Source organism: Callorhinus ursinus, unplaced genomic scaffold (genome assembly GCF_003265705.2).
Source record: "Callorhinus ursinus isolate GAN/ISIS: 27379988/994484 unplaced genomic scaffold, GSC_fseal_2.0 scaffold11, whole genome shotgun sequence".
Lineage (NCBI taxonomy): Eukaryota > Metazoa > Chordata > Mammalia > Carnivora > Otariidae > Callorhinus > Callorhinus ursinus.
Genome location: NW_027397073.1, coordinates 55,719,541 through 55,742,701, shown reverse-complemented (window position 1 = coordinate 55,742,701; position 23,161 = coordinate 55,719,541). Strand labels below are relative to the sequence as shown.

Here is a 23,161-nt window from a genome sequence, read left to right as displayed (position 1 = left end):
TTGAATGTGTAGATTGCTCTAGGTAGCATTGACATCTTCACAATGTTCTTCCAATCCATGATCATGGAACGTTTTTCCATTTCTTTGGGTCTTCTTCAATTTCTTTCATGAGTATTTTATAGTTTTCTGAGTACAGATCCTTTGCCTCTTTGGTTAGATTTATTTCTAGGTATCTTATGGTTTTGGGTGCAATTGTAAATGGGATCGACTTCTTAAATTCTGTCTCTTCTGTCTTGGTGGTGGTGTATAGGAATGCCACTGATTTCTGTGCATTGATTTTATATCCTGCCACTTGACTGAATTCCTGTATGAGTTCTAGCAGTCTTGGGGTGGAGTCTTTTGGGTTTTCCACATAAAGTATCATATCATCTGCAAACAGTGAGAGTTTGACTTCTTCTTTGCCGATTCGGATGCCTTTTATTTCTTTTTGTTGTCTGATTGCTGTGGCTGGGACTTCTAATATTATGTTGAATAGCAGTGGTGATAGTGGATGCCATCCCTGCCGCATTTCTGACCTTCGGGGGAAAGCTCTCGGGTTTTCCCCATTGAGAATGATATTCGCTGTAGGTTTTTCATGGATGGCTTTTATGGTATTGAGGTATGTACCCTCTATGCGTATACTCTGAAGAGTTTTGATCAAAGTATCCAAAATCTATAAAAAATGTATCGAACTCAACACCCAAAGAACAAATAATCCAATCAAGAAATGGGCAGAAGACATGAACAGACATTTTTCCAGAGAAGATATCCAAATGGCCAGCAGACACATGAAAAAGTGCTCAACATCGCTCGGCATCAGGGAAATCCAAATCCAAACCTCAATGAGATACCACCTCACACCCGTCAGAATGGCTAAAATCAACAAGTCAGGAAACAACAGATGTTGGCGGGGATGTGGAGAAAGGGGAACCCTCCTACGCTGTTGGTGGGAATGCAAGCTGGTGCAGCCACTCTGGAAGACAGTATGGAGGTTCCTCAAAAAGTTGAAAATAGAGCTACCATACGATCCAGCAATTGCACTACTGGGTATTTACCCCAAAGATACAAATGTAGGGATCTGAAGGGGTACGTGCACCCTGATGTTTATAGCAGCATTGTCTACAATAGCCAAACTGTGGAAAGAGCCAAGATGTCCATTGACAGATGAATGGATAAAGAAGATGTGGTTTATATATACATACAATGGAATATTATGCAGCCATCAAAAGGAATGAGATCTTGCCATTTGCAACAATGTGGATGGAACTGGAGGGTGTTACACTGAGCGAAATAAGTCAATCAGAGAAAGACATGTATCCTATAACCTCACTGATATGAGGAATTCTTAATTTCAGGAAACAAACTGAGGGTTGCTGGAGTGGTGGGGGGGTGGAAGGGATGGGGTGGCTGGGTGATAGACATTGGGGAGGGTATGTACTATGGTGAGGGCTGTGAACTGTCCAAGACTGTTGAATCACAGATCTGTACCTCTGAAACAAATAATGCAATATATGTTAAAAAAAAGAAGAAGAAGAAGAAGAAGAAGATAGCAGGAGGGGAGGAATGAAGGGTGGAAATCGGAGGGGGAGATGAACCATGAGAGACGATGGACTCTGAAAAACAAACTGAGGGTTCTAGAGGGGCGGGGGTGGGAGGATGGATTAGGCTGGTGATGGCTATTAAAGAGGGCACGTTCTGCATGGAGCACTGGGTGTTATGCACAAACAATGAATCATGGAACACTACATCAAAAACTAATGATTAGTGTATGGTGATTAACATAACAATAAAAAATTAAAAAAAAGAAATATAAAGCATTTCTGAAGCCTATTTGAAAATTTTAATGACATATGTCGATTTGAAAATTTTAAAAACATTTGGAGAAACAAAATGATTAGATTAAATGGAGAGGGAGAAAGTTCCTGAATTAGAAAACTCAATATGATAAAGATTGCTCTCCACATAGAGTCATAAGCAAATAAGACAATGTGATATAGGCAAATAACACCAGGGAACAGAATAGAAAGGCCAGAAGTATACCCACAAATTTGTAGAAACATGATATAACAGAGGTAACTTTGCCGATAATGAAAGTATGGACTATACAAAAAATTTTGTTGAATACTCTGTTTTCCATATAAAAAAATAGATCTTAGCTCACACCATAGAACAAAATTAATTCCAGTTGCATTGTAGATTTAAATATGAAGAACAGACGTTTTAAAAGAACACTAGGGGAATGTCCGTGTAACTTCAGGATTGTGAGGGAATTCATAGGTTAGATGTGTACACTGTACAGGGAATAATTGATATATTTTACTACATTAAAATAAAAAATCTCTACAACAAAGTCCTCATAAAGCAAAGAGCCAACTCACATACTGGGAATAGGTAATCATTATAATCAACAAAGGATTGTTTCCAGAGTACAGGAAGAGCTCCTTAAAATCACTAAAGAAAAATGGGCAAAAGGAATAAATGGGGAGTTCATAGGACATGTAGTTTCTCATATGAACTGTTTTCTAGGTAATGATAAAATGATCAAAATGATCAAACCATCTTTGAGGGCCAAATATAGAAAAGCAGCCATCGATCTTTAGCTATATCACTGAGCTTCCGAGCCCATACAGTAAGTTCTTGATTGTATGCATAGCAACACCAGGTGTTTTAATATCAAATTGTGAAGGTATTTCAGTAGCTAATGTTATATCATGAAATTTCGTAGGACCAATCCTTTCCGGAGCATGAAAATGGTTTTCAGGTTGGAATGAGATTAGAAGGCATTGACCCCCGACATCCATCTGTATTCTGTGTGCTTTCTGTAGCTGAGGTAAGAGATGGTGTTATTGTCTTGGGCTGAGTGCACAGTGACAGAAGAGAATTTTCTAGAGAATAATGAATTTGAGTGCTTTCCATTATAAACAAGTTCCAGTACATCATGGATTTATTTTAGTCAGTGATGGGTGAAATATGTTTCTTAATGAATTTTTTCCTTCTCTGAAGATTAATCTTGTAATAAGTCCCTCATCACTAGCAGTTACCCTTGATTCAGTTGGTAAATAGTTTTCATCTGAGGTTGATAACAATCAGTGAATCCCACAATGTTGCTTTTGTCTGTTAAAAGAGATAATTATTCAAGTATTAGCTGAAGTAATGAGAAATGTATATGAAAAATATCCCGGCACATGAATTACCTATTTATATAAATATAAGCATCTTATGAAAATTACGTAGAATGAAGGGCCATTGATGAAAGTAAATGGCTTATAAAATGTAATATTTACTAAACATTTTACATTATTAAAATGATGGAAGACCTCTATATTTTTAATCACATCACGTAAAAGACCCTATTCACTTAATTTACTGATTGATTATAGCTATTAAACTTGTGTAGCATGTCTTAAGGATGTATTCTACACTGTTTTATTATTTCCTTTATTGAGTATGCTGGATCCATACGTTAGAGTTGAAACGAAGCCATGCCCGTTTTGGTTTTGCTCTGTACTTTAGCTTATACTATCGTGGGACAGCAGGAGATGGGGTTTCCAAGAGCAATATTTGACAGGTATTGAATGAACAAATAAACTCTTCAGCTGATGGAGATGTAAATTGATCTCAGATTTGTAGACTGAGTAAAAGGCTTAATTTTTTTTACAGAAAAAGTTCTGGATACTTGAAAGATCGTGTCTGTTGGCATTTTGTTTTATTCAGATGTCATCTCTAAATTTGCTTTTTAATACAAGCGTATTTAGATGGGAGGGTTGGTTTATATACGTTGATGGTACTGACAGGATATATGAATATTTGGTTAATTTTGTGTACCCTTCAAACACATGACACTTAATGAAGGATTGTAAACATTCCATTTTACAGGTATGTGGTTACCGCCTCAGACTTCACTTTGATGGTTATTTAAGCTGCTATGATTTTTGGACCAATGCTGGTTCCCCTGACATTCATCCGGTAGGGTGGTGTGAGAAGACCAAACACGAATTGCACATCCCTAAGGGTAAGCTGGGATGGAAAGAGAGTTGGTTTTATTTTAACAACATTTCATGAAATACTAACAAGAGAGCCTGGTGTGAACTGATTTTCAAAATGAAAGTTTAATCCCCCAAAAGCAGTAAAACTACAAAGATGCCATTTTTAGAAGTGAATAAATGTCTTTAAAAGAAAAGCATCGGGGTGCCTGGGTGGCTCAGTCGGTTAAGCGTCTGCCTTCGGCTCAGGTCATGATCCGGGGGTCCTGGGATGGAGTCCTGCGTGGGACTCCCTGCTCAGGGGGGAGCCTGCTTCTCCCTCTCCCTCTCTTCCCTGCTCATGCTTTTTCTTCCTATCTCTGTCTCTCTCTCTCAAATAAATAAAACCTGAAAAAAAAAAAAAAAGAAAAGCATCAATGACTGCTTAGGTCAAATATACTGATAAGGTACCTACAGCAGAAATAAAATCTTATGACTTAACATAAAGTTTATTAAACCTTAGAAGGAATGAAGAAACTTATTTTACATCACGGTTGAAATGAACTATTTCACTTAGTCACTGATGCTATATAGTGAGGAAAATTGATTCACTGTATATCGTTTGTTTTAAACAAATCATGGAAAAGAGGTAACGATGAAGGAGAAGAGGATTTCACTGCTTCCTTTTGAGGGGAATCAAAAATCTCATCTTTGTCTCTTGTTATTTGTGAGAGGAACCTGGGCCTGGCAGATGTGATTGAAGCCTTTTTTATTTGTTGTGTGCTGGTGAGGTGAGCATTTGATCAGTCAGGATGACCGTGGGCCCATTTCCTTGCACAGCCAACTTCTGTGTATGGGCTCCTACTTGGATGCTAGAGTATTTGATGACGGTGGCACTTCTGGGAGTCACCCTATAGTCATTTTATTGATCAACTCAGAGTGTCCTTCGGGGATCCATCCCTGAGACCAATGGCAGAATCCTTTAGATTGCTGGATTTCATGAAAGCTGGTCACGGGCTCATTTTTAGTAGGTCTTTATGGGGCCCTTGCTGTGTGCAGGCACTGGGGATAGAGCTGTGAATAAAATAAACCATCTCTGTCTTCATGGGGCTTTCATTCCAGGGAGGCGAAGAGTCATAGACAAAGGTAAGCTAGGGTGTCAAGCAGTGACAAGGTTGGGGGTGGGGGACAGAGAGTGTGCTGAAGAAGGGCATGAGAATGTGAGGTCCCACGGATAGGTGGATGGGGTGAGGGAAGTCAGCGAGGCTGGGCAGAGGGCTGTCAGAGAGAAAAGCAAGAGTAAACGCCCTGAGGCAGGAGCCTCCAGCCCGGCCCATTGAGGAATCTCAAGGCGATAAATGTGGCTGGAGCAGAGAAGCAAGGGCAAGAGGTGGGAGATGAAGTTAGAGGTGTAGCCCTCGCTTTGGAGGCTGTGCAAGGAACCTGACTTTTATTCTGTATAACACTCAACCAGAAACTATTTATTGAGCCCTTCTTGTTTGGGCCAGCACTGTGTGAGCACTTTAGGGCACACGGAGGGGAGGATCAGTACAGAAGGGGAAACCTGCAAAGATAAGTAGCAGGAAGCTGTTGCTGCCAAATGGTCTTTGGATTGTGAAGGGGTTTCTGTAATTTTCCCAAGTGCCTGGCACCCTGGATTGTTGCATCATCAGGACCTCTGATGTTCACAGTGACATGGCTTCTTCAGGAGTGATGATGAGCTCAGGAACTTTTGTCTCTTCCCTTTGCCCATTTTGGAAAGCCTTACTAAGAGATGAGACTCCCATCAGGGGACCAATTCTATATCTTAATGAATTTAAAAAATTTGTAAGGGAATGATACGCATGATGGGAAATCACATCAACAGTTTTGAATTTTATACATTAAAAAACATTGAAACAATTTAGGGATTTTAATTTAAATCATTTTTGGTCTGCTAAAGGACATTGAATTTATGACAGAAGACTGAAGAAGGCTAATATATTGAATATGCACAGGGTTATATCTGTGGGTATTTTGAATAATCCATACTTTTTTTAGGTTATAGAAAAGATAAATTCGTTTGGATGGATTATTTGAAGGCCTGCAAATTGCAAAATGCTCCCAAGAAATTATTCAGAAGCAGAAGTTCTGTAAGTAGTTTCTTCCTCAGTATAAATCACATTTCTACTTGAGCTTACATTTCTTAAAATTCACTATATATTCCGTTGTATTTTTTTCAGAATCCTTAGCTTCCTATGACTTTTCTCACTTAATTTGTCAGTTTCCAATAGGCATGTCTTTCTCCCACTTTTAAATGTGCAATTTAATACTTAATATTTAGATGCAGAGAGTTGAAGACTTTATATTTAAATCCTGCTAAAATTTAAAATGCCTTTTGGAAATGTTTCTTCTTTTTGCTTCCAGTGAGTTACTCTTTTGAACTTAGCTTTGGTGTTTTGAGACCACTAGTAGATACCACATGTAGGCTTTGAATAAACCCAGCCTAGTTGGATTTATGTGTAATGAGAATGAGGGTGACATTTCCTACAGATTCAAGGGGAATATGAAGATTTGGGTAGAGCACATTTGTTTTGCCATCTGTGTCCCCAGCAACCTACCAGCTCTTCAGGAGAGAACGAGAATAAGGTGCAGCCCCTGCCTCCTCTGGGCCCCTGGACACACACCAGAGAAGGGGGCAGGGAAGCCTAGCATTACCCTGCCACCTGCTGGCTGTGTGTCCCTTTGTAGGACAATCACCCTGATCTTGAAATCAATGTTATACAACTGCTCTGTGTGTTTCATAGAATTGTACCAAGGAAAGAGAGTAATAGAAATGGGAAATTGCTTTTAAAGATGTGATGTGCTAAAGAAAAACAAAAAGCAGGGTTCAGTATAGATAGTAAAGAGGTAGAAAAAACTGTCTTCTAGTCCCCAGATACTGTATGTATACTTTCTAAATCCCAGGACTGGCTAATTACACTGGTACAAAAAGTGGGGTTTTGTTATCGTAATGTTACTTTAAATCATAGTCCTTATTGTTTTTACCATGAAAAATGTGTATGGATACTAAAAGAAGCATTTGGATTTTTTTCAAGTATAGGTTTATTTGTAGATTTGTGCATGTGTTTCTTAAATATTGAGAAAGCCGCTGTTTTCAGATCTCATCAAAGTAAATGATAAATTTGGTGCTAAAGAGCCTATCTTTACTATTTCTCCGAATACTCGTATTTGGAAACTGTACAAGTCTGTGGGGAGCAGAGAAAATTATTTGATACTCCTCTATCCAGTAGACATCATATTTTAAAATTAATACGATTCCTTCTAAGAACTGAAAAAGGAAAATGAAAGTGATGAGGGAAATATAACTTACTTGCCAACAAAAGCGAAAAAGTACAAGGTAAAATCTAGTTTCCTGGGTTTTGTTATGAATTTAACTTCGTAACAGTTTGTTGGAATATTTGTACTAGCATTTGCTGGCTTCATTCTGGAGGGTAAGTGTTGCCTGTAGACTGTTCTAATGCTAAACATAGAAGTTTTGACAGCAGCTCAGTCCTATTTGGTGTCCTGTTTCTTTTTGTGCCTCTTTCCTCTGGTGCTGTGTTAGAATGGGCCAATGCCTAAAGAATTTCAGGTTGGAATGAAGCTGGAGGCCGTCGACAGGAAGAACCCTTCCTTGGTGTGTGTGGCAACCATAGCCGATATTGTTGAAGATCGCTTACTAGTGCATTTTGACAATTGGGATGATAGTTACGATTACTGGTGAGACACCAATATGCATTTTATTTTTGTGTGTTCATGCTTGGTATTAAGAATTTATTTTCCTTCCGGTACTGTCACTGTCCTTGCTGTTCTTAGAGTAATGAACATCCGGAATTTAGTGGCCGACTTTTCATTACCTTGTGTTCCACATGAATTGCCGAATTAAAGTGCCCAAGAAACTTCTCCACTCTATGAGAGGTTACCTAATGAGGCCTCATCTGAAATAATATGACCAGGTCAGGGCACTTCACTATGTTGTGTCTAGTTTGTAAGGGAGGCATTTCTATGAAGAGGAAGTTAAGGACTTGCAGTATTTTTTTTTCTGAAAAATGTTGAACTCAGCCTGTCGTATTTTTGAAAGGGAAGATTCACAGGGAGAATGGAGTGAATTATTTGAAAGCCTGTGGGGAGCAGAGAAAACATAGGCTACAATACCATTAAACTAACATTGCATGAGTTAAAAAAGGTTTTCTGGGTAAAAACCTGAAATATGGAAGAGGAAATGGCAAAAATCATTTTTTAGCATTTCCTCACAGTATATCCTGAATAACCGCCAAGTGTCTGCCTAAGGCTGCGGTTCTTCATGTACATGGGGGGGCCCTGTTTTCTTCATTGAACTAAGAAGCAGAGCATGGATTAATTGTTCTGTGTGTCTTAGGTAGAATGGTCTGTGTTCCTTGAATGGGAGGAGGAGGAAATTGGAGGCATATGATGGAGTCTGGTCTGTCCCATTAAACTTTAGGCCAGCCTATTAATATTTTCCCTTGCTGTTAGCAAGAAGTGGTAGGAGAGGCTTATTAAAATGTTCACTCTTTGGGGTTAACACTGGCAGTTCAGGTTCTAGTCAAACGCTTTTTGAAAATACTTTTAAATTTCAAGAAAATTAAGTAAAAGAGAAGTTTGGTCACTTAGCTTATAAAACACAATACTAAAAATTATTTCTAATTCTATTTAGCTATAAAATATTTTAGCTATGTAGTTACATCTTCCATGGTGTCTCTTAGTATCTAGAATGGTCATTACTCTTGGATTCTTTCTCTGGCATTGACTTGTGTAGGATCTGAAATAGAATCCTGTTTTGCAGGTGTGATGTAAATAGCCCTTATGTTCAGCCAGTCGGTTGGTGTCAGGAGAATGGAAGAACTCTGATAGCACCCCAAGGTAAGTGGGCTGGCTGCATTTTCTTTGAAGGCATCTCTGTGTAAGTGGCAATGGCTGTTCTTATTTTTTTGTTTATGCAAACCAGATTTTAATACAAAGTATATGATAAAATTACTGTGCAAGGTTGTTTTGATCACCCAGTAACCCACATGTCTGAAATCTGCTCGTCTTTCCCGTAATGAAAATGGACTTGGTATATAAAGATGTATTAGGCAGCCATTTAAAAAAATGTTGCTAAAAATTTTTATCCAATGAAATGCGTACCATTGCTGCAGATCAGTATTTAAAGCTAGCTGTTTCCACCTACATAATCTATCTTATAACTTATGCTAATCCATGAATTGAATTATAAGTTTATTAATTATTCTTTGGAGTTAAATGAAGAAATGTAGAAATCTAAGGAGTGAGAATTAAACATTAGTCTTGAGACTCACCAGACCTCTTCGCCAAACCAATTTGATGGTTCTGCTAAACACCACAGCAGGGACTCTTTCTAGTTATTTATATTTTTTTCTCATTACAGAAATATTAAGTATTTAGAAACTTTCTGTATCAAATTTATGTTTTCTAATTTCAAAATTGATTAGATATAGTGGTTGTTTAAGCTTAGCATTTTTAAAATAAGTATTCTAGGAGAAACCGATTTCTTTCAATAAAAAATGTGCAGGAAGAAATGTAGAGTATGGGGGCATCTGTGAGGGTTCCACCTCCTGGTTTGGGCTCGGGTCGTGTTCTCAGGGTGTTGGGATCAAGCCCCGTGTTGGGTTCAGTACTCAGCTTGGAGTCTGCTTGAGATTCTCTCTCCCTCTCCCCTCCCACTGCCCCTTTCCATCTGCCTCTCCTGCTCCTGCTCTCTCTGAAAAATAAATAAATAAATCTTTAAAAAAAATACAGAGTATGTAACATGCCATTCTAGAATGGAGCAGATGTTTAATGTTTTGATTTGAATGATTCTGGAAATTTGATGTTTTAATGTTTTTTTCCTTAATACAGAAAAATGATTAGGATTTGTCATCAAATTTATGAGTTCAGTGAAAAAAAATTCAAAAATTTAAAACAATCAATAAACTAAATCAAACCAAACTTTAAAAAAACACAACCTATTTAAACTATCCAATTAATCTAGAAAAGTTTTTATAAAATATATAACATCTTCTCAAATTTGATTTTGATATGCAAATTTAGAGTTGTTTATGCTATTTTTCTATAAAACTGGCTAAAGCTAACTTTAGAATAATGTTTTTCAAGATGAGGTGAAATGTTTGTCAGATCTCAGAATATGTGGTTTGAATTGGTGTGTCTGGAGGTCCAGCACACTCTGTTTCCCATTTTCCTCTAGTGGAAAAACTTCTCTGCTACCTGCAGGTTATTCTTACTACACTTCATGGATACAGTCAGTGGTTAACCACTGGTTCATCACCTTGTCTCCTGGTGCTGTGTCAGTCTGGAAATAGTGTGGCACTTTTTTAAGAATTGTATGTCCAGAATCTTTCCATCACTAACATGAACTGAGGAGCGAGGGGGCAAATCTCCCATACCCCAGATAAGGCCAAGGCTTTAATTAAGGCTCTGCTTGATGGTGTAGGAGACTATTTAGTTCATAAAGTCAGTAAAGGAACAACGGAACTCAACCCAGATTTATGGTTTTCCCCATAGAATTGATTGCGTATACAAACATCGTCACGATGCCGAGATTTGAGTAAGAGTTGTAGCCAAAGACCAATTTAGTGATAGAAAGTCTTCACTTCAGGGTCATATTTTCTTCCCTAAAATGTAGGTTTAAAAATCTGAGGAGATTTCATCCTGGTATATAATGTCTGAATTAGAATCTTCCAGTTAACCTACCTCTAAATCTCGTCTACTTGATAGTATTTTTTACACATTACGGAGTGTTTTTATATACTAAAATACTGCCCTCCCCAAGCTCCAATTCATATAATACTGTTTCTCTGCAGTAAATTCTTTACCTACTTTTTTTTCTATTGAGATATAATTCACTTATTATAAATTTCACCCTTACAGTGTGTATTTCAGTGGTTTTAGTATATTCACAAGGTGGTACAACCATCATCTCTATCTACTGCCAGAGATTTTCATCACCCCCAAAAGAATATGCTCCTGTACTCAGTCACTCCTCATTCTCTCCTCCCTCTCAGGCCTAGGCAACCACTACTCTATTTTATATCTCTGTGGATTTGACTATTCTGGACACTTGGCATACATGGAATCACACAGTATATGGCCTATTGTGTTTTGGCTTCTTTCACTTAGTATAATGTTTTCAGAGTTCATATTGTAGCATGTCTCAGTACATCATTCCTTTTGTTTACAAATACTATTTTAGTTTGTGGATATGCCACATTTTGCTTATGCATTCATTAGTTGACAGACATTTGGTTTGTTTTCACTTTTTGACTATTATGAATAAAGCTGCTATAAGCTTTCATGTACAAGTTTTTGAGTGATAAGTTTTCATTTCTTTTGGGTATAATTCTAGGCCTAGAATCACTAAGTCATAAGGTAATTCTCTGTTTGAGTAATTAACAAACTATTTTCCAAAGGAGCTGTACAGTATACCTTCCCACTGACAATGAATGAGAATTCCAGTTTCTCCACATCCTCACCATGTTATTTATTGTCTTCTTGATTATAACCATCTTGGTGGGTGTGAAGTTAGATCTCATTGTGCTTTCAACTTTCATTTCTCTAATGACTAATGACGTTGAACATCATTTCCTGTGGTTATTGGCCATTTATGTATCTTCTTTCAAGAAATATCTGTTCACATTGTTTGCCCATTTTTGAGTTGGGTTATTTGTCCTTCTATTATTGAGTTGTAAGAGTTCTTTGGATATTAGACACTATTGTTTTCACTTTCTTGATGGCTTCTTTTAAAGTACAAAAGTTTTTATTTTGATGAAGCCCAATTTATCTGTTTTTTCTTTTGTTGTACTTTTGGTGTCTAAGAAAGCACTGCCTAATCCATGGTTACTTGTCATAAAAGACTTTTCTTTCCCATTGATTGGTCTTGGCAGAATTATTGAAAAACAGTTGATTATAGACAGATGAGTTTATTTCCAGATTCTCCATTCTATTCCATTCCTTTATATGTCTGCCCTACTATGCCAGCACCGCACCATCTTGATTACTGTAGCTTTGTAGTAAATATTGTGAAATTGTGAGTTCTTTAACTCTATTTTATGTTCTTTTTCAAGATCGTTTTGGCTGTTTTGAGTCACTTGCAAATATGTCCCTATGAATTCTAGAATCAGCTTGCCGATTTCTGTCCAAAAAAGCCAATGGGGATTTTAATAGGGACTTGGTCTGTAGATCAGTTTTGGGGGTAGCCATCTCAAAAATATTACAAATTTCAGTCCATGAACATGGGACATCTTTCCACTTATGTAGGTCTTTAACTTTCTTTCAATGATATCTTACAGTTTTTAGTTTACAAGTCTTGCACTTTATTAAATTTGTTCCGAAGTGTTCTCTTCTTTTTTAGTTGAAGTGAAATTTACATGACATAGAGTTAACCATTTTAAAGTGTATAATTTAGTGGTAGTGTATTCAGAATGTTATGCAACCACCAGCTCTCTCTAATTTCAAAACCTTTCATCACCCAATAAAAACATCTGTACTTATTAAGTAGACACTCCCCACTCCTTGTCTCCCATCCCCTGGTAACCTCTACTCTGCTTTCTGTGGATTTTCATATTCTTGATATATTATACATGTTATATACAAAAAGAATCCTGTAATACATGACCTCTAGTGTCTGACTTCTTTCACTTAGTGTAATGTCAAGGTTCATACAAGTTGTAGCATGTATCAGTAATTCATTCCTTTTTATGATTGAATACTTTTCCAGTATATTCATATATTATGATTGGTTTGGCTATTCATCTGTTGATGGACATTTGTATGGACATTTGTGCTTTTTCCTATTATAACTAATACTATTGTGAGCATTTGTGTGTAGTTTTCTGTGTGGACCTGTGTCTTGTCTTCTCTTTGGTGTATACCCAGGAGGAGAATTGCTGAGTCATATGATAATTCTGTGTTTGGCATTTTGAGGAACTGACAGCTGTTTTCTGAAGTACCTGTGCCATTTTACATTCCCACTAGCACCATATGGCAATGATTATTTCTCAACATCCTTGCCAACTTGTAATTTTCTGTTTTCTTGATTAAAACCACCCTACTGGGTGTGAAGTGGTATCTTACTGTGGTTTTGATTTATATTTCCCTAATGACCAGTGGTGTAGCTCATGTGGCTGTTGGCTATTTGCATCTTTTAAGAAATAGTTATTCAAATCCTTTGCCTATTTAAAAAAATTGGGTTGTCTTTTTATTATTTATATATTGTTTAAATATTTTGTCCATTTACTATATTATTTTTATTATTGTGAGGATTTTTTTAAGATTTATTCATTTGAAAGAAAGAGCATGCTTGTGCGGGGGGGGCGGGCAGGGGGAGAAGGAGAGAGTCTCAAGCAGACTCCATGTTGAGGATGGAACTCGACATGGGGCTCGATCCCAAGACCCTGAGATCACAACCAGAGCTGAAACTGAGAGCCAGACTTCTATCCAACTGTGCCACCTAGGCACCCCTGTGACAGTGTTTCATTGTATTCTGGATGTGAAACCCATATTGTATAAGTGATTTGCAAATGTTTTCTCCTATTCTATAGATTGTATTTTCACATTCTTGATAATGTTTTTTGCTGTAAAATAGTTTTAATTTTGATGGTCCACCTTATCTATTTTTTCTTTTGTTGCTTGTGCTTTGGTATTAAATCTAGGAATCCATTGCCAAATTTGAGGTCATGAGGATTTACCCCTATGTTTTTTTCTATGGATTTTATAGTTTCAGCTTTTATATTTGAGTTGTTGATCCATATTGATTTAATTTTTGTATATGAAGTAAGGTAGTGGTTCAGCTTCATTCTTTTGCATTTGGTTATCCAGTTTAACCAGTACCATTTGTTAAAGAAACAATTTTCCTATCATATGGTCTTGGCGCCATTGTTGAAACATAGTTGGCCATAGATGTTTAGGTTCATTTCTGGACTCTTCATTCTACTCCATTGGTCTATAAAACTATCCTTATGTCAATATTATCCTGTTTTTTTTTTTTTACTTTATTTTTTAGAAAAATGTAAGTTCACAGAAAAGTTGAGAGAAGGTACAGAGATATCTTTTGTACCTCTGCCTTCATACATGCATAGCCAACCTCCAGTATCACCATTGCCCACCACAGTGGTACATCTGTTAGAATTGATGAACCTACATTGACACATCATTATCACCCAAGAGTAGATAGTTTGTTTAGGATTCACTCTTGGTGTTGTGTGTTCTATGGGTTTGGACAAATGCATAATGAATAGCTATCATTTTGGTATGATACAGAATATTTTCATTGCCCTAAAAATCCTCTGTGTTCTGCCTCATCCTCTCTCTCACCCCCCAAACCCTTGGCAACCACTGATCTTTTTACTGTCTTTATCATTTTGCCTTTTCCGAAATGTCATATAGTTGGAACCATACAGTAGGTAGCCTTTTCAGACTGGCTTCTTTCACTTCGGAATATGCATTTGAGGTTCCTCCATGTCTCCTCAGGGCTTGGTAGCTTACTTCTTCTTAGTGCTGAATAATATTCCATTGTCTGGGTGTTTCTCAGATTATTTATCCATTCATCTACTGAAACACATCTTCGTTGTTTCAAAGTTTGGGCAATTATGAATAAAGCTACTGTACACACCCATGTGCAGATTTTTGTGTGGACATGTTTTCAACTCCTTGGATAAATAACAGAGAGTGATATTGCTGAATGGTGTGGTAAGAGGATGTTTAGTTTCATAAGAACCTGCTAAACTATCTTCCAAAGTGATGGTTACACTACATTTACACCAGCATTATATGAGAATTCCTGTTACTCTACATCCTCACCAGCATTTGGTGTTTTGGATTTCAGCCATTTGAATAGGTGTGTAGTAGTATCTTGTTTTTAATTTGCATTTCTCTGAGGACATATGATGTGTGGAGCATCTTTTCATATGTATATTTGCCATCTGTAAGTCTCCTTTGGTGAGATGTCTGTTAAGGTTTTTAGCCCATTTTTAGTCAGGTTGTTTGTTTTCTTATTGTTGAGTTTTAAGAGTTCTTTGTATATTTTGAACAAGTTTTTATCATATGTGTCTTTTGAAATATTTTCTCCCAGTCTGTGACTTGTCTTTTCCTTCCCTTAACAGTGTCTTTAGCAGAGTTGAAAAATTTAATTTTAGTGAAGTCCATCTTATCAGTTATTTATTTCATGGGTTGTGCCTTTGGTGTCCTGTTAAAAAAATCAAGACCAAACTCAGGATCATTTAGGTTTTCTCCTGTTATCTTCTAGGAGTTTTATTATTTTGCATTTCACATTTCCATCTGTGATCCATTTTGAGTTAACTTTTGTGAAAGGTATAAGATCTATGTCTAGATTCATTATTTTTTTAAGAACTTTTTTTCCAAAGATTTAATTTTTTATTTGAGAGAGAGAAATGAGAGATAGAGAGCACGAGAGGAAAGAGGGTCAGAGGGAGAAGCAGACTCCCTGCTGAGCAGGGAGCCCGATGTGGGACTCGATCCCGGGACTCCAGGATCATGACCTGAGCTGAAGGCAGTCGCTTAACCAACGGAGCCACCCAGGTGCCCAATTCATTTTTTTTTTTTTTTTTGCATGTGGATGTCCAGTTGTTCCAGCACCATTTGTTGAAAAGACTGTCTTTGCTCCATTGTATTGCCTTTGCTCCTTTGTCAAAGATCAGTTGACTATACTTATGTGGGTCTATTTCTGGGCTCTCTGTTCTGTTCCATTGAGCTATTTGTCTGTTCTTTTGCCAATACTATGCTGTCTTGATTATATACAAGTATACTAGTTGTATAGTAAGTCTTAAAGTTGTATAATTTTAGTCCTTCAACTTTGTTCTACTTTAATATTGTGTGGCTCTTCTGAATCTTTCACTTCTCCATATAAACCTTGGAATACTTGTCAATATTCACAAAATAACTTGCTGGGATTTTCACTGGGCTTGCATTGAATCTATAGGTTAAGTTGAGAAGAACTGTCATCTTGACAATATTGAGTCTTCCTATCCATGAACATGGAATATCTCTCCATTTATTTAGTTCATTGATTTATTTCACAGATTTTTATAGCTTTCCTCATTAGACCTTGTACATATTTTGTTAGATCTTATACCTATTTCATTGTTTTGTGTGCTAATGTAAATGGTGTTTTTTATTTCAAATTTCACTTGATCATTGCTGATACACAGAAAAGCAGTTGGCTTTTACCTATTTACCTTGTATCCTGCAACCTTGCTATAATTGCTTATTGGTTCCAGGAGGTTTTTTGTCTATGTTTTTGGATATTTACACAAACAATCATATCATCTGTGAACAAAGTTTTATATTTTTATTCCCAATGAATATACCTTCTATTTCCTTTTCTTACAATATTGCATCAGCTAGGATGTGCCACACTCTTTTGATCACTATAGTTTTGTAGCTAGTTTTGAAATCTGAAATGTGAATCCTACAACTTTGTTTTTATTTTTCAAGATTTTTTTGGCTGCACGTGGTGCCTTGCAGTTCTATATGAATTTGAGGATTGGACTTCCCATTTCTGGAGAAATGACTGTTGGGATTTTGATAAGTGTTACATTGAATATAGATGGCTTTAGGGAGTATTGCCATCTCAATAGTATTAAGTTTTCCAATCCATGAACATGGGATGTCTTTTTACTTTTTAAGGTATTTTTTTTAAGATATTATTTATTTGAGAGAGAGAGAATGAGCAAGAGTGGGGTGAGTTGCAGAGGGAGAAGCAGGCTTTCCACTGAGCAGGGAGCCCAATGCTGGGCTTGATCCCAGGACTCTAGGATCATGATCTGAGCCGATGGCAGACACTTAACCGACTAAGCCACCCAGACACCCCACTTTTTAAGGTCTTTAATAATTTGTCAGTGATATGTTTTAGTTTTCTGTCTATAAGTCTTTTTTATATCCTTGGTTGAACTCATTCCTACGTATTTTATTATTTTGGAATGTATTGTAAATGAAATTGTTTTATTTATCTCCCTTTGGAATTATTTATTTCTGGAATAGAGAAACACAGCTAATTTTATATTCTGCAACTTTACTGAATTAATTTATTAACTCTACTAGTTTTTTTTTTAATGTGTGGATTCTATGGGATTTTCTTACATAGAATTGTGTATTCTGTCAAAGGAGCAAAATTCTAAAAGATTAAAATTTCCCACTTGAATGCCTTTAATTTTGTTTCTTGTCTAATTGTTCTGGCTAGGACTTCCAGTACATCATTGAATATAGTGGTGAATGGCATTCTTGTCTTTTTCCTAATCTTAGGCCAGAAAAATCTGTCTGTCACCATTATGCATGATGTTATTTGTAGATTTTTAGTAAATGCCCTGTATCATGTTAAGAAAGTTCCCTTTACTTTTAGTTTTGACTGTTTTTATCATGAAAGGATATTGATTTTTGTCTAATGCCTTTGTTGTATCTATTGAAATGATTATGTGGGAGTTTTTCCACCCCATAGTTTCATGGTGTATAATTCTTTAAATGTGCTGTTGAATTCAGTTTGCTACTGTCTTGCTGAGGATTTTTGTATTGATATTCAAAAGGGGTATTGGTATTTAGTTTTCTTGTCATGTCTTTTCCTGGTCTTTTCATTTTTATGCTATTGTAAATGGAATTGTTTCCTTAATTTCATCTTTAGATTATTCATTGCTGTTGTGTGGAAATATAATTGACTTTTGTACTGTGATCTTATATTCTGAACCTTGCTGGATTTATCAGCTCTAATATTGTGTGTGTGTGTGTGTGTGTGTGTGTGTATTCTTTAGGATTTTCTCTATGCAAAATTATGCCCTCTCTAGTGAAATTTTTACTTCTTTCTTTCCATTTTGGATGCCTTTTATTGTTTCCTTAAATCCTCTGACTAGACCTTCTAGTGCTTTGTTCAATAGTAGTGGCAAGATGAGACATCGTCTTCTTGTTCCTAATCTTAGGGGAATGCTCAGTCTTTATACATAAAGTGTGGTGTTTGCTGCTGTTTTTTTGTAGATGCCCTTCATCAGATTGAGGAAGTTCCTTTCTGTTCCTGGTTTGTTTTATAATGAAAAAGTAGTTATTTATTATATTAATATGGTGTTATTATATTTATTGCTTTTTATATACTGACCCAGTCTTATATTCCTGGGATAAATTTCATGTACCCTTTTAAAATGTTTTTATTCCCAACAGTGTATCTAAGGCTGCTAAGAGTGCTAAAGAAAAACAGGATAAACTTTGAGTCCAATGCTTAGTTATATAAGGTGTTCATCCACAGTATGATTGTTTATCTTTAGGAGGGACTCAACTGTGTCATAAAGGGGTTTCTTCTTATGGTGTTGGAGGGGGTTGACCCTTCATGGCCACAGGACCACACTGGACCACAGGAGGCTTCCCATTTGATGTGGTGATATGTAAAATAAAAATTCAAGTAGACCAGCCATTAAATCAAAGTATGAACAAGAGAGTGGAGTGTAATGAAAATATATGCAGAGGAAAAGTGAGCAAACATTGGGTGAAGGCAGTTAAAGCTTAGCAGTAAACGAAATTGCCTAAAGCTTATGATGGGTTATGATTATGCTAGCCTGTAGGTTTGTGTGAAAACATGAGTGACCAAAGATGTTAGGTCCCTATTAAGAGAGGAAAGGTTTGAAACAATGGATAGTAGAGGGGGCCCTGAAACAGGATAATAGACTGCTGTGTACTCAGATAGTCCACAAATGGGAATTTGAACATGAGATTTTAAAAGAAAAATCAACCAACACACATGATCTTCAGATATTCCCTCTGCTGTGACAAGGCTGGGGCAAGGAGGCAGGAAATATATGTAATATATTAGATGTCATATGTATTTTTATTTATGTATATAGTTTTAGAGTTTGAACATAGTAAAAGATAAAAAGAAATTAATATCTGTATGAATGATTTGTTTCTGTTAGCAACTTAGCACCACAGCTTGTTAGCTGTAGTTATTTTACTTTAAGTGAATTTATATTTTAAGCATCATTTATGGCTATAGAATTTTACATTAAATTTTATTTTATGGCTGTAATTACATTGTTGTCAGAAGAAAATGTATTTGCTATATTAGTTATAGATTCTACATGTGTGTGTAATTGCACATCTGAGAACGATTAGGGTGCTTGAAAGTAGAACAGTGTGTGCTGATCTGTATAGTTGCCCCTGGTGTATATTCAGATTCTCATAGATTCCAGATAAAAGAGCCTTTTCAGAGAGAGAAAGAGAAAAAAAGGTCAGTTTTTAAAATGTAAAAGTGCTTTTCACTGATACAAATTTAATACAAGGTGTTACATATTCTATTCAGTATCTTTCTACAGAGGACTAAAAAAGTATGGGCTTCTATTCCTTCAGAAGTAGCAATATGCTGGAATTTACCTGAAGTTACAAAATAACAAAAAGTTGTTAGGCAGATCCTTTAGCATCTGAAGGAGAGAAGCTCCTTTCCAGAAGGTTTGTTGGGTCTCATAGTGAGCTCTTGAGTTTCACGTGGTGATGAGCAGGCAATGTCCTGTTAAGAGTCACCTCCTTATAAAGAGGGGCAAGTCTCATTCTTTTGTTGAAGTAAAATCCCCTAGTAGCATAGTACTAGGGGTTCATGGTATGGCCAAGTCTGTACAGTTAAAAACTAGAGCTGTCTATGAAAGAATATTAAATAGATTGTCAGGGGAAAGTTATATTTTTTGCTTTTTCAGTTCTTTTGAATGGCATTGCTAAAGTAACTGATTGCTTTGTAATGTATATGAAATTCCTAATACTCTACGTTGCTTGGTGTGGCTTGTTCACTGGTCAAAACAGTATTGTGAAGATTGTTTTCTCAACAGCAGGATTACTTGTGTGAAAATCTGTTGTGCAGTCCACGACAGGAGCCTCCACACCATCCATCCTCCTGCTTAATTTGGGCGGGGGGACAGGAAGCCCTGCAGGAAGATGATGGCTGTGCGGGCTCCTCTACCTGACAGCAGGACCACGTCCCCTGGGGAAGGATGACAGTCCTGCATAGAGTGCCCTCCAAATGCAGACTGCTGTTCACATTTGAAGCACACTCTGAATCCAAAGTCAGATTCAATTCAGCAAACATCTCCATAGTGACTTCTGTGCTTACTGAAGGGGAAGAACCAAATAAGTATAAAACATGATGAAGGAAGGGATCTATCTATTTCTGTAAACCACAGTTGAGATGGAATTCACACACTATACCACTCATCCATTTAGTGTGTACAATTTGGTTATTTTTAACATGTTTACAGAGTTGTGTAACCACCATCACTGCATTTAATTTTAGAATGTTTCCATTACCTCAAAAAGAAATCCTGAACAATTTAGCTATTATGCCCCAACCCTCCATTCCCCTCAGCCCTTGGCAACCATTAATCTACCTTCTGTCTTTATAGATGTGCCTATTCTGAATAGTTCATGTAAGTAGAATTCTGTAACGTGGCCTTTCATGCCTGGCTTCTTCATTTAGCATAATGATGTTAGAGTTCATCCGTGTTGTAGCATGGATCAGCACATCACTTCTTTTTAATTCCAGATATTATCTCATTGTAGATAAGCCACAATTTGTGTATCCATTTATCAGCTAATGGGCATTTGGGTTGTTACCACATTTTGGCTACTTTGAATAATACTGCTGTGAACATTGTGTGAGGGTTTTTGCATGAATGTTTCCAGTTCTCTCGGGTATATACTTAGGAGTGGAGTTGCTGGGTCATTTAGCAATTCTGCTTTTGACTTACTGAGTAATTGCCAGACTCTTTAGCACAGTTTTACCTTCCCCTGGGGAATGTGTGAGGCCTTCGGTTTCTCTCTATCCTTGTTAACACTCGTCTCTATGTTCTTGTTCATAGCCATCATACCGAGTGTGAAGTGGAATCTTATTTTTGGATCTCATTTTTCTTGACTGCCCGATATGACTTCACACATTTATTTGTTTTCATGGCAATTTTGTGAAGATTTTGTCAGATATTTCAATTTCATAGTGGAAGACCTGAGGTCCAGAGAGCGTCAGATAACTGGTCCTCGACCTTTCATGTGCTGTGAAGGGGTTAGGTGGCAGGCCCTGGTAGTAGACTTCACGAACGCCGTTGTCTTTTCCCCATGCTGCTTGCAGCCCTCCTCCACATGGGCTTGGGACATTTTCAGCAGAGCACCGGGGATGCAGGAGAGGGAAGTGTGAGCTCCAGTTCTGTGTGTGGACATCTTCACGGGGGAACAATGGAAGCAGTGTTGGTGTTAGTCTTCGGAGGGCAGGCAGACTTTCACCTGAGAAGTGGTGTCGATGAGGATGTTAGGCAGAAGGAACGATAGGCACTTCTGTAAAAAAGGAAGTTCCTGGAAACTTCAAATTATGGGTGTCTGAGTAATATGCTAGACTGCAGGGTAGGGAAGGGGAAGCAGGGGGCAGGAGGTGAGAAGTGATTTAGAATATTAGGCTCAGAATGATGTGTGATTGGCCTTGTAAATGTTTCTACTTTATTGAAAGTTGGAAATAATTTTAGAGATTCAGAAGTCACAACAGCAAAACTAAACTCCCTGCCAAACCATTTGAGATTAAGTTGCCAAAATGAAAATTTTGCCAGTCACCTGGTAATATCCTCTATGAAGCACACATGTACAGATTTCATCCAGGATCACCTGTGTTTACTTGTCCTGTCTCTTTAGTGTTCTTTAATCTGCAACAGTTCATCATCTTTCCTTGACTTTTATGAACTTGGCACTTTCGAAGAGTACAGGCCAGTTATTTTTTGTCACAGGCTTTTCACTTTGGGTGTGTCTGATGTTAACTCAGGAGTAGATGGATTATGCACCAGGGGAGGAATATTCCAGAAGCAATGCATCTGCTCAGGTGGTGGTGTCCTTTTCCTGCTATTGTTACCTTTGATCACTTGATTGAAATGGTGTGTGCCATTTCTCCACTGCAAAATTACTCTTTTTCCTTTTGCAATTAATACCTAATTGTGGGAAGCGTACAACTTTGAGATTGTATGATTATTCTACTTTTCATCTAACTTTCACTAGTTTTTAGCATCTTTTGATGTTCATTAGATGAATTAGTAATTATTATGATGCTTGACAAATGATGATTTTCTAATTACATTATTTCCTCTACATTCATTAGTTGACTTATGCTGCCCCATGACTTACTTATGTATTCAGTTTTTACGTACAGAAACTGGAGTTGTGGGTTCCTGTTCTGTTTTTGTGCATCTGTTACTCTCATTATACAGGACCTCGGTGAGGGAGGCTGGGGTAGAAAGGACGGTGAGCAGCCTTTCTTGATCCTGGGAGCTGATAGTCTACTGAATTTACAATAACTGTTATAGATGGTAATAAGGAGATTAGTCAAAAAAGTAACACCTGGTCAGAAAGACAAGTGCGTGCTTCATGGAGACAATGGTATAATGGTSTCCTGCCCTGTCACAGATGACTGCAAGCTTAGTGGCTGAAACAACATGGAGTACTATCTGGTAGGTCTGGAGGATGGGACTCTGGTATGCGTTCCACTTCAGTTTTGAAATATTAATAAAGAATTAGTAGGTTGGGTAGGTTGGGGCCATTTTCTGGCTTTAAAAAGCCAGAATGAGGAGTTTGTAATCACACCTTCAATGTAACTATGTTTTTTATTATTTTTTAAATAATTTTTTATTGTTATGTTAATCAACATACATTACATCATTAGTTTTTGATGTAGTGTTCCATGATTCATTCTTTGTGAATAACACCCAGTGCTCCACGCAGAATGTGCCCTCTTTGATAGCCCTCACCAGGCTAACCCATCCCCCCACCCACCTCCCCTCTAGAACCCTCAGTTTGTTTTTCAGAGTCCATCCTCTCTCATGGTTCGTCTCCCCCTCTGACATACTCCCCTTTATTCTTCCCCTCCTCCTATCTTCTTCTTCTTTTTTTTTTTTAAAGACTTTATTTATTTATTTGAGAGAGAGAGAATGAGAGATAGAGAGCACCAGAGGGAAGAGGGTCAGAGGGAGAAGCAGACTCCCCGCTGAGCAGGGAGTCCGATGTGGGACTCGATCCCAGGACTCCAGGATCATGACCTGAGCCGAAGGCAGTCGCTTAACCAACTGAGCCACCCAGGCGCCCTCTTCTATTTTTTTTTTCTTAACATATATTGCATTATTTGTTGCAGAGGTACAGATCCGTGATTCATCACTCTTGTACAATTC

At 37.3% G+C, this 23,161-nt stretch overlaps 1 protein-coding gene across 7 annotated transcripts in view; it reads left to right on the top strand.

Moving 5' to 3' along the window:
• Positions 1-23,161, top strand: part of L3MBTL4 (L3MBTL histone methyl-lysine binding protein 4) — a 508,459-nt gene that overhangs the window by 188,010 nt on the left and 297,288 nt on the right. For all 7 annotated transcript variants that reach the window (XM_073898504.1, XM_073898503.1, XM_073898505.1 and 4 more), the window contains 5 exons: positions 2,705-2,809; positions 3,856-3,991; positions 5,982-6,073; positions 7,528-7,682; positions 8,767-8,843. In XM_073898504.1, coding sequence (XP_073754605.1) covers positions 2,705-2,809; positions 3,856-3,991; positions 5,982-6,073; positions 7,528-7,682; positions 8,767-8,843 — 565 coding nt within the window. The remainder of the gene's footprint in view (positions 1-2,704; positions 2,810-3,855; positions 3,992-5,981; positions 6,074-7,527; positions 7,683-8,766; positions 8,844-23,161) is intronic.